At 44.7% G+C, this 16,301-nt stretch overlaps 1 protein-coding gene across 1 annotated transcript in view; it reads left to right on the forward strand.

The window, feature by feature from the left end:
- TTLL10 (tubulin tyrosine ligase like 10) overlaps positions 1–16,301 on the forward strand; it is a 157,271-nt gene that overhangs the window by 100,574 nt on the left and 40,396 nt on the right. Inside the window, exons 2-5 of the mRNA XM_025198137.1 lie at positions 4,750–4,900; positions 5,424–5,630; positions 6,468–6,657; positions 12,612–13,279. Coding sequence (XP_025053922.1) covers positions 4,750–4,900; positions 5,424–5,630; positions 6,468–6,657; positions 12,612–13,279 — 1,216 coding nt within the window. The remainder of the gene's footprint in view (positions 1–4,749; positions 4,901–5,423; positions 5,631–6,467; positions 6,658–12,611; positions 13,280–16,301) is intronic.

The following is a 16,301-nucleotide window of genomic DNA, read 5'->3' on the forward strand; positions in this document are numbered from 1 at the left end:
TAGGGTGCCGGCCCTGCAATAACGATCATCATCTTTGCAGCACCTGTTGTCTTAAGAGATCAAAAACCTTTGCAGATTTATGATGCTCACAAAACCTCTGAGCAGCAGGCTTTGTACATACTAGCATGCCTACTACATGGGAGTTAAGGACCTGCAGATCAGAGTGACTTGACACACTTTCCATGGATGCCTATAGGCTCTCTAGGTACCCAGACTCTCTCATGCTTACAGACTTGCTTTCACCCTCACTGAAGTCATTGGGGGTCTTTCTACTGAGTTAAGTGCATCATGTCTTTTTAAAGGCGATGCAGTGAGGCAGCCTCAGGGATTTAGAATGAGGTCCTACTCTTATCTGCTGGTCTCCTTCCTGAAGCACTGAGTTGTTTGCTGGTGGTCTTGGCTCCTTGAAAAGGATACAGCAGGATGGTGAAACACTCATATGGCTGTTAGAAATCTATTCCCTGGAAAGTATGCTATTTTTGATAAAAGGCATGTGTTTCCTTTCTTTTTTCTGGATGCAGGACTGATTGACTGGCCCAAGAAATCATAAAACTCAATCAGCTCGATATGCAGTTTGCTCTATCCTAATTTGGGAGTGCCCCTGGATGGAGAATAGCTAGGCTACTGCATTCAATATAGGGTTTGGGGGCTCACTATTAGTCATTGCCAGTGCCCACCAAGGGGGATGAAACCATGATATTCCTGAGGTTAAAAGCAACCCCATCTCCAACTACTGGGGCCAGGTTAGCCCATAATTCTCTCTGTAGGATGTCCTGCACTCTCTGCTGGAGCAGCTGGTTCTGGTCACTGTCAGAGAGAGGACATTGAGTTTACCGGGGTGGGCAAAATGCGGCCCGGGGGCTGGATGCGGCCCGCCAGGCCATTCTATCTGGTCCACTGGACACCCCCCCCCACCAAATTAAGAAACTTAATATTTATCTGCCCCTGGCTGCCTGGCATGCAGCCCTCAATGGCTTGCCAAAACTCAGTAAGTGGCCTTCCTCCCGAAATAATTGCCCGCCCCTGACTTAGACTATAGGTCTGAGCAGTTTGGCAAGTGCTCTGCCTCTTCCCTAGCAAGCCAAGTTGCTAAGAAGCAAATGACTGAAATGCACTGAGCTGTAGCTGCATAAACCTCTGTTGCTCTACTTCTGGAGGAAAAGGGGAGTCCAGTGCCTTAATTACACAATGTCAAAGTGGGAAGCGGGGAGTGTCATGAGGTCCTTTCTTAGCTGGTGCAAGGACCCATGGGCACATGCTGGAAGTGAACCATGTTTCTGGAGAGGCTCCTGCCTGGCTTCCTGCATGCTCAGCCCTGGCTGTGTGCTTAAAAGCACTACAGGTGACGTGCATCAGTTGCTATGAGGATACACCACATAGGAATACGAGCCTAAATGTGTATCTGCCAGGAGACGCTCAGGCAGGGCAGGTGACTCCCACATAAACAATGCTACTGGGATTTTAACCTCTAGCTGCCAGAAACCTGAGCGCTGGGAAAGGCAATACACAATAGCTTTTGGCTTTTTTTCCGTTTTCTACTGCCACACCTCAGCCACCGATTTTGATGCCATTTAAGCTGGACTGCTGGGCTGAATTCAGCATTTCTCTAGTGACTAGCTAGTGCTTAGGTTGTGGTCTAAATTCACAGGTTCTTTTTGGGGCATGCAAAACAGTTCAGAAAACACAGGGAGAAAAGAGAGAGAGAATTTGCTAGTCAAAAGCCCTGTGTATTTCAAAGGGCCTGATCCCAGATCCATTGAAGTCAATGGGAACTGTTCCACTGACTTTGCTGGGCTTTGGATCAAGCCCTGATAGTACAAGGATGAGTACTGCTATTAAAATGTCTTCAGCCATGGATGAAAAAGTCTCTATTTGGGATTGATTCTGACAGCTGCTGGGTCCGGAGTGGAGTTCTGGGTGTTTGACAGCTCTGAAAATCAGCCCCATGGTGATAAAGCTGGTTTGGAGGAACTTGGACTAGGGATTTCAATGCCAAGTTCAGCTCAGAAGTGAGCTGATCTTAGTGACATGGCACAAAGTGAGACCCTCCTCCCACTGCCAGCAGCAAATGCTTGTGGGAAGGTGGTGGCGCACATTTCTTTCCATACTCGCTTTCTTAATGGGCTCTGTTAGAGGTGATGGGAAAGGTATGTTGGAGTTGAACTTGGCCAGTGCACTAAGGCGTTCATATCTGAGGTTTTGGATTCAAGCCACCTTGAGATTACTGCCAAGGTTACTGTTTCTGTGTTAAAAAGGGACACTCTTGTAAGCACATGTGCAGTTGCTATGCATCCTGGCTACAAAATATTTCAAACCTTGGATCAGGGATATATGGAAAAGCCACTCTGGTAAACTTGATACCCATATTGTATAGGAAGAAGACACTTTATGCTCCTCTAACACGAGAATGTAATAAAAAAAAGTCCCTTTACTATTTTTGTGAGTGCATTCATCTCCATTGTACAGATGGAAAAGTTGAGGCACAGAGGGGTAAATGGCTTATCTTAGGTAACTCAGTACATTGGTTACAAAACTGAAAAGAGAGGTTGGGGTCCCAACATCCTCTCCTCTGCTTTAGAGCACGTACCCCCTTTCCTCCCAGAAGCTGACTTTACCCACCTTCCAAAAACTGCATTAACTTCATAAAAGGCATGATTTGGACAAGATTGCTGCTGTCAGACAATGAAAATGCAGCACCTCAAAAAATAAAATAAAATAAACTAACGCAGCCCAAGAGATATCTTGACTATTCTACTCTTGTGTGTGGCTGGTTTCCAAACATTATTAAAGCATTGTTTCCAGAGAAACATATTGTACTGACCCATAGGTTAGCAACAAAAAAAAGGGGGCTCTGAGAATGCATGAGCTACCATCACATGAGTCACTAATAAAAAATCTCTGAATGAAAGAGATTCTCTAGATAGTCCAGTTTTTGCAGGGCTAGTGATAAGAAACTCTATGCTGTCACCCAATGGCTGAAGCTGGTACATTTCTATCAGCCCCAAATGGTCTTTGCAGCTAGTTGCACGCTGAAATGCTGATGTTCATTTAAACATAAAGATGTAGAACTTGCTCAGACCTCTTACATAAGCTACCCAAAGAGCAGTGTTTCATCCTAGCATTGTATCCCTTCAGAGTAGAAAGCACCAAAAAAAAAAAAAAGCATAGTGTTTCCACTGAAGATTTAAGCCAAAAAAGAAGTGCTGATCCTATCCAGGTGTTGTCTTTCCAGCAGAAAAAGTTACTATGGGGCGATCACATTGCTTGCTCCGAACAGAAACATTCCATGAAATCAATCTGTCAGGCCGCTAACGGAGTAGAGAGGTATGCAGGACACCTGGGTCCTATTTGCATCTCTGCTACCTGCTTTCCAAATCTGCTTCAGCAAATCAGTCGGTGCCTCCACACCTTTGTTTCCTTATCAGCTTAATAGGGGGAGAGAGGTAGTAGCAACTCAGTTCTTTACAAAACGTTGTGATCCTGCATGAATGCTGGTGAATACACCCAAAGCGGTATATTAATTCATCAACCTTTAAGAAAATGTCAAGAAATCCTTCAAATGAGTAATATTTTATTGGAATTTTTGTTTTATTTGGAGTATTCATTTAGTTTTGGACCAATGCTCTTTGCTTTGGACAGCTTATGATTTCATGAGAACCCAGAAGAGAATTATAACCATATTATCGTATTTGCTGCGGAGGATATGTTATTCCTGACATAAATCTCGATGACATGCTTTGCAATCAGAGAATTAGGATATAACACTTCTGTTTCATATGTTGCAGCCTTAGCTCCCATAAGACATTGTGGAACATAAATAGACATTTCACATAGAAACACTGCAGCCATAAACTTTTAGAACAACTAATAATCCGTATCAGGCATCCCCATTGCAGGAGTCTGCAAACAAACTACTCAGACTTGCTTTTGAACCTTATCATGTCACTAAAAAAAACCCTCTCATTGATGGAATAATTTCCTTGAATTCCACATTTGCCGTTTTTACTATACCTTTTATCCTGTTTTTCCTGTTGCTGTGTCTGTAATATCTATATCCAGTTCTTTCCGTTTCTTATTATTTTTTGTACATGCATTTATACGGCGTGTTTTTAGACAGGATCTCAAAGCACATTCAAATGAGGGGAACGCTTTGCACAGATGCAATTTCTTAGTTGTGTAGGTGGGAAAATTGAAGTACGTGATATTAAAGGGAAAGGCAAACCAATGCAGTAGAACCCAGAAATCCTGAATCCTCGACCCCTCCTGTGCTCTAATTATTAGGCAATATTTCCTAGAAGGTGTGGCCCCCACTGGAAATATTTGCCCTATCACGGCTTGCAACACCGCTGTCCTCCCACTCTGTGCTTTTCCTATATGACTGCCGAGATTAAACTGGGGGTGGGTTGACCAGGAGTCGGAGGTTAAAGCAAGGACAAGGCCCTGGCGTGGTCTTTATGAGCCAAGCACTGAAGCTAATCAAATATATTGTGCATGAGAAGGAAACTACAGAGAAGGTTCTTGAAGGTCACCATGACCTCCAGGAAGGAACGTCAGTGTATTCACACCAGCCTGGCATGCCAGTGCTGCAGGACAGGGGGCCAAGCCGGAGTCGGATATTGGGTTTGGGCCAGTTTCCAGCATTCACTGACTCTGTCCATTCTTTCTCGAAAGAAAAAAAGTCATCTTGGGAAACAACAGGTGGGGCTGGCTGCTGGGTTTTCACATTGCCTTCCTTATGCTTGGATGTAGGAAGAGCTGCAGATGCTCCAGGGGTGGAGACTAGCCGCGCAGAGCCGACTTGGGGACCCTGACTGCCGGTGGCAGCTGCGGATGAAGTTTCTAGAGCAGGCCAAGTGCTACATCGGAGTGCCTTATGCTAGGAAGTATCACGAGCCTGGCAGTAAGTGCAAAGTGCAAACCCTTTCAAGCTTGTTCGCACACTCTTGGCCTTCGGCAGCAGGCATTTCACCCCCAGAAATGAGCTCCTTGTACAGGCCCACCTCACTTAGGCTGCAAACCTAAGTAAAATTCTCTTCCTCTGCTAGTCGCAAAAAATAGCCAAGGGGCAGAGAAGGGAGATGTTCACCTCTATTCACAGGCAAGATAAAGAGGAGCCTACATTAGCCCTTTAACATGTATATATTGTCCCAGTTAGGTTCCATTATTATCACCTTCATTTGCAGTGATATAGTGGTAGAGGCTTAAAGTCCATCACTGAGCTGAGTAGCATCATGCTAGGCGCTGTACAAACATAGTGGAGTGGCAGTGGGACTTGTGCCTGGGAATCCTGATTTTGTCCACATTAGTTTGCCCTTCCTCGTTTCTCACTGAAATGATTCTCCTCTCCTTTTGCTGAACCAGAGAAGAGGGATTCCTTTGTCAGCTGGTTCCTCTACTGGTGTTGCACTTGCTTTGCTTCACAGCTCCAGAGTACAATTCCCCTCTCTTCCTGGATTGCTGTGGACTGATTCGGCGAGTAGTGCGCGACTTAAGCACAGAATTCGGCTTTCTTATCGGCCCTGGAAACCAGGCGTATCAGTACGACACGCTCCCCATCACTTTGCCCAGCAAGGAGCACATGAAGCCAGGAGACCTCGTCTTTATTTCAGGAACATACTTCAACACAGAACGTAATGTTATCAAAGATACCGTCCTTCCTTCCCCGTGCTCCCTCTCCATCCATTACACTCCACCTGTGAGCCACCCGACCAGGCAAGACGCACACATAGGGAGGTGTGGTTGGGCAGTCCAGCTTGTATAAAATACCAGCCATCTCAAGTTTTCTACACGTTCTTGGAATCAGACTTGAAATGAACATTTTCATAGATTTCATAGACACAAGGGGCTGGAAGGGACTTCACTTGATCATCGAGTCCAGCTCCCCTGCCATAGGCAGGAAGTCTGCTGGGGTCAAATGGTCCCAGCAAGACAAGCAATTTTTGGAGATCTGAAGCTGTCATTTGGGATATTTTTCACTCCCTGCCCTCTCCACCGCCATCACCTGGGACAGGACCCAAAAGGCTTTCCCCTTGAAATTTCCAGTCCTAACTCAAAATTTTCAGCCCGTATGCGAGAATGAATTGAAAGCCTGCTACCTGAGGTTGTTACCTCTAGGTAGCTGTTGGGTGGCCTTAGCATAGTGCATTTACTGAGCCACATTTAATGGTTCTCAAGGTCAGGCTTCCAGATCACAAACATCAATCCGTGTGGCTTTCTTCAGCCTTTCTGTCAGCAGGGATGAATGACTATTTAGACACAGATACTGAATAGTCTCTCAGTGGCAGAAGTGATCTCTTTGGCCCAAGTTGAGATGCACTGATTGAATAGTCACTCTGTACATCCAGCCTGCTCTGGGCCTCGCCGCTCTCCAGGGCTGTCAGCCCAGTACCTTCAAGATTGCTAAGCACATCCAACAGTTTTTTAAGCGCTCTCTTAGAGGCTATGTTGTCATGCCCTTCTTGTTGCAGGAAAACGGCAGCTCCATGACATTGTCCATGTGGAGATCTGGCTAGGGGATGGTGAGCGCAGCCTTGGAGCCAGGTGGAACAAGGGCAGACTGCAGATCTTTGATTCCTACAAGTTTGTTTCTACCTCCTATGGAGACATGGAATATCACTTCAAGTCCATTGAGACATGGCTCCAAGGCACTTGTGTCAGGTAACTAGTATTGCTGGTTCCTAGTGTTTGCATAGCACATGCTACCATAGGACCTTGAGTCTAGGGATCTTCCAATGCTGTCTCACAAGGGATGATCCTGAGGTTCTTCTCACAACAGCAGCTTGACAAGAGGGCTCCATCTTTCCCCGCTTGCTGGCTTCCTGCACCACTTGCTCTCTTGCATTGTGACCCCTTTATTCAGCTCTGGTAATGCAAAGGAGGTATTATAAGGGATCCAGCTGCCTGGGGATTCTTTGAGTGGCTTGAAGTAGCTGAATCAGCTCTACCCTGATCTTCTTTGAAGCATCCTGTGTATAGGACATGTCCCAAAGAAGGGGCAGAACGTGGCTGGAGCATGCTGCTCTCTGGTTATTTTTGGCTGGCTGAAGGAGGTGGTTGGGAAGGGACTCAACCTGATCCCTCCTTCCCTTTTTATTTTTTTTAAATTTTTTGGCAGGAGTGTGCCAGCCCCCTGGCAAACCCTACAAATTTGGTCAGTGCTGGGCAATACCCTGAGAGTTATTCCAAGACTTTCCAGTTGTTTGACCATGCATTGAGGCCAGAGGGTTCAATTTACCAATAGCACAAATGGGCATGCCATTGACCTCAGCAGAGAAGCTTGCTTTCCAGTGAGGTGAACATAAGAAATAATGTTCAGTCAGTAAAATTCACCCTCATGGAAGCAGAGTGCATCAAGGTCACAAGCAGCATGGCTTGCTGGTCAAAAGCTCAATCAGAAATGACCCATATGGAATGGCTGGGCAAGGTCATTTAGTTAAGATCTTTGCTATCCACCCTGATTTCCAAAGATCTCTTTCTTTAAAGGCTTTATGCTAGCAGTAAAATGACCTAGTAGGGAATACTTACTTAGGAGTAAAAGTGCTATTTCTGCTAATTCATTGTAGGCTATAGGATAGATGGCGGTCCAGAGCTTTTTGATCACATTTCTTAGCTGGAGCTTTGTAGTGTCCTATAAGCAGCCTTTTATACATCCAAAGCAATTGTTGCTATTCTCCCGGTGCATGCTGTATAATTCTGCAAAATCCCTGAGAGAGACTGTGCACCCAGTTGTCCTCTTTTTGATGTCTCACCTTGCAGCATCCTGGGCTTTATCAGGGGATTCAAATCCAAAGGTGTCATTATGACTTCAAAGACCTTGGTTACTATTGAAGGATGTGGTTTAGCTATTGCTACACAATTAGGTAACAAATGATGATGTGAAATTCAATTGAAATTAAATTCAGGTGGGTCTATGAAACTCATAATAGCTACTCCTCCTCAAACCTTAATTGAGAATGCTTCAAAGCACAGTTAGAAGAGTAGTGTTTCTTTTTTTTATTTGAACTTTGGGAGACGGAGATATTAATCATTTTTTGGAAAAAAATAGTAAATGCTCCATTCTTCTTCAAACAATATTTAGTTTCTACCAATTGCTCATTTCAACTGCATTCGTTTTGAGGTCGCCGAGTTTCTTTGCATGTTGCAAGCCACTAATTCTCTTTCTTTAGTTATTGTAACTAGGAGAAACGTATGACATATGTCTCTTCACATGACAGGGCTGGATGAAATTTGAGGTCAAATATTTTATTGCACTGAAAGAAATGCAGATTCAGGCTAACTGAAAGTATTCAGGAATTCACGACATTCACATTTTTTTTTTTCAGCTGCAAAAGTGAGAGTGAAACATTTCAGCTTGGCATTTTAAAATGCTTTGCTCTGACATTTATGAAAATTAAATTTTTTAAACAGGATGAAAGACACGCCCCATCCCTGAAACTCCCCCAAACGTTAGGTTAAATCAAAGCATTTTTTGGCAGAAAAAGCTAAAAACGTTGATCTTGGGTTAGCCTGAAATACATTTTTCTTGCAGCTTTTTGTTTCACCCAGTGATCCAAAAAAATAAAAATAAAAAAATCAGTTATTCACATCGCTCTCATGATCAGACATTGGTGTGCCCATGAAGTTATGCACATACTCCGGCAAATCTAGGCATTGCAGATATTTTGACACCCACTCATATAATCTCAGTGTGTCCCCCGTTGGCTCTGTGCCTCCATAGTGTTAATTTTGAACTGTATGTACTCCAATATCCCGAAAAGTACCGGCAGAGAGACTTCTGCGAAGTTGGGAGAGGTGAAGTTTTGAGCAATGGGGTTGCTAACGCTGCACTGGATGGGAAGATACACTATAATCAAGCGGCCTGTTTGCAGCCGTTCAGTGTCTACGTCTGTCGGGTGATGAGTGAGTGGTTGTGCAGTGGAGAGGAAAGGAATTAGCTTTTGCAGCTTGCTTGCAAGTAACCTCGAAAACGGGAGGAGTGTCTATCAGCGGAGCCGAGGCCTGGCCTTTCCACGGCTTGAAGGCGACCGTGGAAGACCGAGCGGAAACAAAACCAGTTGGCAGAAGTTCCAGCAACTGCACTGGTTTCCCTATCTCTCGGCTACACACCTGCGCACCCACTCGCCGGGCACCCCTCCTCTAGCGTTTATCACCATGGAGCTTTATCTAAAAAACACACACAGTCGAAGAAACCACTCCGCATGCTAATACCGGAAACCCTTCCACAATTAGCAACCGTAGCTAGGCAGCTGTTGCTAGGAGACAAGCCCTTGTTTATAGAATTAGGATTTTTTTTCCCCCCTTTTTTCTGAACCTGCCAGACAAGTACTGTAAACCTGGGTAAATACAGTACAGGCAGGTTCGATTTCAGAGCCAACCCTTGCCTTTGGGAAGTCATTGCTCCTTCTGCAGTGCGACTGTTCCCGGGATGGTTTGGTTTCTTTAGAAGCGTTTAATGGCACGGCTAGGAGCCAAGCTCTTGAAGCAGAAGGAAGGAAAAGGGGCCCGTTAAAGCTTTGCTAAAGCATTTAGTGCCTGCTGAGCGAAGGTTAGACTTTCCATTATTTTACTGCACTGTAAGATTTGTTTCCCTTGAAAGAAACAAATAGGCAGCTCTGTGTGTAGCTCTTCTAAAATCAAAAGCGGAGATAAGGAAAGGGACTGATTTACAAGGCACTGCCTGGGTTTTCAATTAGTGAGACAGAGCGCGTGTGATCCAGAAGCAGAGCGACAGCAAGGAACGGCACGGAAATTTTCGTCAATATTTTGATATGCAAAATGAATGCTCCAGGAACGGATCTCACCGGTGTTGTGGCAAAGCTCTCCGAGCCTATTCTCTGGGCTGCGTGATCTTGTCAAAACCTCACGAGCTAAGCCGGCAGCTTTGACAAGCTAATAGTCTTTACTTCCTGTCTTAAAAAACTGTTGCGTGGTGTTGCAGAGATGCTGTGCATCACCCCACGCATGGCAGAAACGGTCCTTAAATATATTGTGCATCAGGTGCTGAGCAGTACCGTGGGGTGAAGTGAAAGACGCTATGTAAAGGCTGGGTAGGAAACTATGGAAGCATCTCCCCTTTCTTGATAGCTAACGTCATTGTACATATTTAGGACCTGTTATTTCTACAGTGTCACTGATGTGTAATATTGCAGGGCAGACGGAAGAGACTGTTTATTAGGGCAGTGCGAAGCTTCGGTCCCTGATTAAATTCGGCGGAAATATAGCCCGATTCAGTGGCCGAATCTCCAAATCCGAATCAGGGGACCCTTTAATCCCTCTGAATCGATTCGGAAAGATTCGGAGATTTGGACGTAGTGTTTATGCCTACCCTGCTTTTCCACCATATCGGCGGCATAAAGGGGCTTTCAAGTGAATGCAGTCAGGTGTAATTTTCTACCACTTTAGGGTCCTTTACCCTACAAGAGCAGCATGGAAAAAAGGCCCTAATATAACTCAGAATCTGGGTCCCAGACAAATTGTGGGGCGCACCCGCCTGCGGAGACATGCGGGAATGTTGGGGTGGGGGGTGCAGGCAAGGAGTTTGCAAGGAGCTGGCACCGCTGCAGCCTCGTAGCAGGATGCAGGGGTGGGGAGCCCTGGACAGGCTCTGCCAGCGGGCTGCTGCATCTCCAGGAGTGTGTCACAGCGTGCGTGCAGCCTAGAGCCACGGCAAGGCCAAGGCAGGAGGCGCTGAAGCCGCGACGGGTGGAGCCCACCCCACCGAGCCGAGCCGAGCTGAGCCACAGCGCCTGCTAGAATGAGGGGCGCCCCTTCGCCTGGCTGCGCTGCTCCTTTGCAGGAGCACTCAAAGGCACTCAAAGTGGGGCTCAGCTCAAAAAAAAATTGAAAACTGCTGCTCTAAGGTCTGCAGTTAACCAAAAATGAACGTATTGCAGAAGGCTGGGGACAGGAAGAAGAGCAGATGCCAGTAGGGGTGACATCAGCCTCTTCCTGGTGTGGGGGCTGAGGTGGGCTAGGCAGAAAATTGGGGTGCTGCATTTTACACCTTCTAGCCAAATGTATTTATTCAGCTGAGCCAGGAGCACTGCACCTCTGCCGGGTGTGGGTGGGAGTGGGGCAGGCTCAGCTGTGCGGGGCAAGTGGTGGCAACCCTGAGGGGAGGCAGGATGCTGGGAGGGGTGGCTACAGGGGGGCTAAGGCAAATTTTGGGGTGGCTATAGCCCCCGCAAAGCCTGCCCTACTGCCACCCCAGGATGCCAGAGGTGGTGGGCAAGCTTCTCCTGGCTAGTATCTCTGTTTTGATGTTTGCCATGAGGGGCAGGAGTGGGGACAATGGCAGGAGCATGTAGCTAATGGTCTCATTAGCACAGCGAGGATCTGTTCATGGGTGTATCTTCACTGACGTGCCCTAATGGGCCTGCACCTTGTGCACGTGTGAGCAAGGGAATGTGTTCATGCCCAGGGGACTTGAGATTTACTGTTGCAACATCTAAAAACCATGCCTTGTGCCTAACACTGCTTATTTCCTCTTCTCCCTCCTAGTACAGTTTTTTCTTGTTGCGTCCTACTATATACCACCCCAGGACTCACAGAATTGAATCCCTCGTAGCTCCAGGTTTCACTGAAATACTTTCCCACATTCCTTTCATAGTAAATGCTGCTCCTTAAGGGATCTTAGTGCTTTACCTACTGTCACTGTCAACATCCCCTGAGCGATATCCTTCGAGTGCCAGTCATTATGATTAATGCCAGCTTCCACTGGGGGGCTCTGAAGTCCCACTGTTTTCGTTTTTTTCTTTTTAAACTATGTAGAGGTAACATAAGCAGAATGGAAATGGTTCAATTTTGCATTGAAAGAATGCTTTGCATTAAACATTTTTGAAAAATTGAATCTTTTTCAAAAAAGCCAAAATCTGAACAAAAATAAATAAATCATTTTACTGACCCAAAAGATTTCCACTGACCTAAAACCATTTTGTTTTAAATGTTATTACGTGGAAATTACCCAATTTGGTGTATAAACACACTCGGAAAAAATGAAATTTCCTGCAAACTAGAAATTGCCGTTCCCATTTAGTTGCAATTATCATCACCCTAATACGGGTGGTGAAGCTGAGGCACAATGTGGCATTGTGACATGGCAAAAGGCACATGATGAGGCAGTGACAGTAACTTCACATTCAATAATTGCAGGTCTCCTTATGAAGAAACAATTTTAACTAGGTCCTTTTGAAGGCTTACTGACATTGTCTTACAGCCTACTGTATTATGACCAGCGATACAAGAGCACTTAATACAATGAACACATTTCCCATCAGTCCTGCCTTTACACTTGAGATTACATAGTGTATTTAGCCATGCCATTTACATGTTTCCTGGAGGAACTGTATATCATTTACTGATCTCATGCTATTTATTACCCTTGCTTGGAAAAGCTGTATTTTCCCTGTTGTTCCAATCAATGTTTCATCTGTTCCTGGCCTTTCTGAAGCAAGCACATTTTCATGAAAATCTCCGCTTCCGGGCTCGAGTCTGTCCCTGCTCAACAAAGCATGGAGACTCACTAAGATTATTCTGCCTATCCATAGCCTGGAGAATACTCCTGATTATGATGTCAGTGCCATAATGAAACATCTCATTTGTTGTCTTCACAGCCATTGCACAGAACATAAATGGGCCTCGGCTAGCGTGCTTCCCGGAAAGAAGTCTGTCTTTTGTCCTGAGGCTGAACGACAGCAACCTGCTGAGGAAGATGTAGATGTCCCAGAAATGGCAAGCAAGACTGAACCGAAAAACGAAGGGAGAGTTTGCAGATCACAAAACGTAGTTCCAGATGGGCCGAGCAGCCAGAGCCCAGGCGAGAGCGCTCAGATGGATTTACGTGGCATCGCAAGACCTACATCTACTGTCCCCAGGGAGGATGAAGTAGAGAAGGGGGGTGATGCAGAGGCAGGTGGCAAAAGCCAAGGACAGCTACTAGCCAGCACATCACTGGAGACCAGCCTTAGTAACTTGGACTTGGAAAGTGAGAGCTGTATCCCTCCAGATAGAAATCTGGATCAAAGTAAAGGTCCTGATGAACGTAAAAAACCAAGGACAACAGAAGTCGTTGAGTTCAAAGCCAGCAGAGTGCTTGATGGCAAAGTGAAAAACATAGGTCTCCAGCCTTCCCTGACCACTCACAAATCTGGCAAAAATTCCCCTTCCAGTTCCAAAATGAACTTGAAGGTGGCCTTAGCACCTATCAAAAGGAAAAAGAAAACCAAAGCCATGACATACGGAGAAGATCAGCAGCTGGTTGGATCTTCAACAGCTGACACAGGTGAATCTTGAAGCCTTAAATGTTAGTATTGAGTCCTCAGTTGATGGTGCATTTCCATCAGCATTCACATTTACCACAACTGAAGATCCAGCCCCTAGCGTATAGCAGGCTGGCAGCTGCACTACATACAGTTATTACCTCCTGCTAGTAACAGGGGCATGTCACCTTCATCTTACATTTCCCATCAATGGTTCGTAAACACCTAGTGAAATTAAACTAATTTAAAATTAAGCTTTAAAGTAGGAAATTGGAAACATGGAGAGAAATATAACTTCCCCATTAGCAAGCCATTTGTCTGAAGAAAACATACTCTCCCCACTAATAGGTCATTTGCCTGAAAATGCCACAAATCTGTTGGCAACACAAACAACCATCAGCTTTATTTTCTGATATTTTCACTGTTAAAGTCGCGTAGCTTTGCTGGCAGTAAAAAGTATGTTAGGTTCATTTTAACGGGAAACGCTTCAAATCAAGAGAGAAAATCTTTAGGGGTATTTTTGTCTCTTAGAAAGATGGTTAAACCATTTATACTGGGTGAATAAGGATCACAGATAGATTCAGACTCTGGAACATCACAAGCATTTGGATAGCCCTTTGTTAGACCACCCTTCAGGTGCGAGCTTAAAAAACAGGCCTTGTGTTATCAGCAGGGATTCTGGTTTTCTCGGATTTAAAAAAATCCCCAATTTTTGGTATAAAAAAAAGTAACCCCATATCCACATTTTTCCATGATTAAAATGAAACACCACTATATATCTATAGCTAGATATCTATAGATATCTATAGCTAGATATCTAGCTATAGATATCGTTAGATATCTAGCTATAGATATCTATAGATCGATCTCTCTCTCTCTATATATATATCTATCTATCTATAGATGTATATAGATATCTATATCTATATATGTATCTATAAATTAGTGGTGTTTCATTCTAAATGAGGGGAAAAAGTGGATTTGGGGTTACTTTTTTAAATCTGAAAATTGGAGATTTTTTTAAATCAAAGAAAACCAGGATCCCTGGTCATCAGTTCTTGGGGCTGTTGGATTCTTGTGATAATAAGTTTAGCAGAATACAAAATACATCTTAGCTAATTTTAGCCTCCACAATGAGTACATGCAAGGATGGACTTGCTGGCACTGAGTTGCTTAGCAGAGACTACCAGTGCCTACCATTCCCAATGATATCATTAAGCCAAATTCAGAGGCAAGTCAAAGGGTGTCTGAAATAGCATAATTTACTAACCCCTGTGTGGAAATGATTCCATTTTATGTTCTCTGAGTCTTTACACCCACTTGCTGACATATCTATTTTTTCATTCTGTCCGTGGAAATCTGGTTTCGTGAATCAGCAAGTGATGGTTGCTGATGTGCACAAGGGCCAAAAAACCAGAGGCATGTTATAGCAGCCTAGTCTTGCCTTAGAAAATCTGACTGCTACTCAGCATCTCAGCCAGTCAGCCATGGTCAGTTCAGCAATGTCCCAAATGTAGTACTGTAAAGGGCAGTTCTTTCTGGGAAGGACGTGGTCTGCAAGAAGACTGTCACCCATCACGTTGGAGAAAACATGGGGAGACCAAATGAATTGCCTCACTCCCTGGCTAAATTTAAAAAAATCAAGGAGGATCTCACTTTTCTTGCTGAATGTTGACTGATCTGCAAGAGTTAGCAGGCTGCTTGAAAGCTTCTGGATTATCATAGAGGTATGGTAATTAGAGGAGACCAGGATGAAGCGTGACACATTAAGGGCCTTAACCAAACTTACTGAAGTCAGTTAAGCATTTCTGTTGACATCAATGGGCTTCATATCAAACCCTAGAGCAGGGGAGTAGGAAACCTGGATTCAGTCCCATTATCTGACATCAAGCGTATTTCTTAACCTCCCTGTGCTCTCCTTGCCCATGGGGATAGTATGGGTATTACTATCACTCATCCCAGAGTATACATTCGACACGTGAATTCAAACGTTTAAACTGCACACAGAGCCTGTGCAAGCATTTGTCTGTGCATTTATAACCCACGTTTGCTTAAGTTTCTATGCTAAATAATATAGATCCCTGCATGTATCAATATCCTTTTTAGGGGGCTATGCCTTTGAAGATGTGTGAGGCACAATTCAGAAGACCCCTCGGGTTTCTGTGGCAGCTGCACAGGTCAAGAGAAGAGCTAAATTTGGCCCTTTGTGTATCCATCTGTCTGTGCATAGGGCTTTTAATGAATATCTTGGATAAATTTGAGGAAGGGATCTCTTTCATTATCCCCTTTAATAATTAGCCATCCAGAGAGGCAAAACACAAATAAGGGGAAAGTAAAGGGACTTAAGCCTAAATGTTGCGTGTCAAAAGATTCAACGAGCTTGGAAGTTCATCTTTAATCTTTATGCAGAGACCCAGGGGATGGGATTCTTTGATCTTCTTTCTCTGTGTAATTATGGAATCTCCCAGTATTAAACAGAGACAGGTATGTGTTCAGACTAATGGAAGCGTATCTTTATCTATACTTCAATCATTGCACTGTATTTCATGAGTTCGTGTCTCAGGATAAATGGGATTGTTTAAAATTGGTTAATTTCTTAGCAACCCTGGGAAGGAAGGGGAGGATAAAAGAGCAAATGGTTCCACAGAGAGGCACGAGTGAATAATTAAATGATAAAAATAGACATATAAATATTTACACCCCCAGTTCAAAGAGCAATAGTCACAGTACTGCAAAAGCACGCCTGGCAGACCCAGAGGGAAGGGACCGGCGTTCACGCTGAGGGCTGAACCTCCTCTCTGTGTCACGGCACGACCGTCTCTGCACCCACTGGTCACGGCACGACTGATAAAGCTGCCCATGTCGTTGCTGCTGATAACACTTCCCCTCCAGTGTTCCTGAACCGCATTTACAAGCACAGCTCCTTGCATCTGTGCTGTTCCGATAACTTGCCCACATAAACTCTGAAGTCCTAGTGAAAGGCGTAGTACAGAAGATAAAGGAAAGCAAGAGAGATAAGAGATTAAATAGATGGAGCTGCGGTTC

The sequence above is a fragment of the Alligator sinensis genome, unplaced genomic scaffold (assembly GCF_000455745.1).
Source record: "Alligator sinensis unplaced genomic scaffold, ASM45574v1 scaffold569_1, whole genome shotgun sequence".
NCBI lineage: Eukaryota > Metazoa > Chordata > Crocodylia > Alligatoridae > Alligator > Alligator sinensis.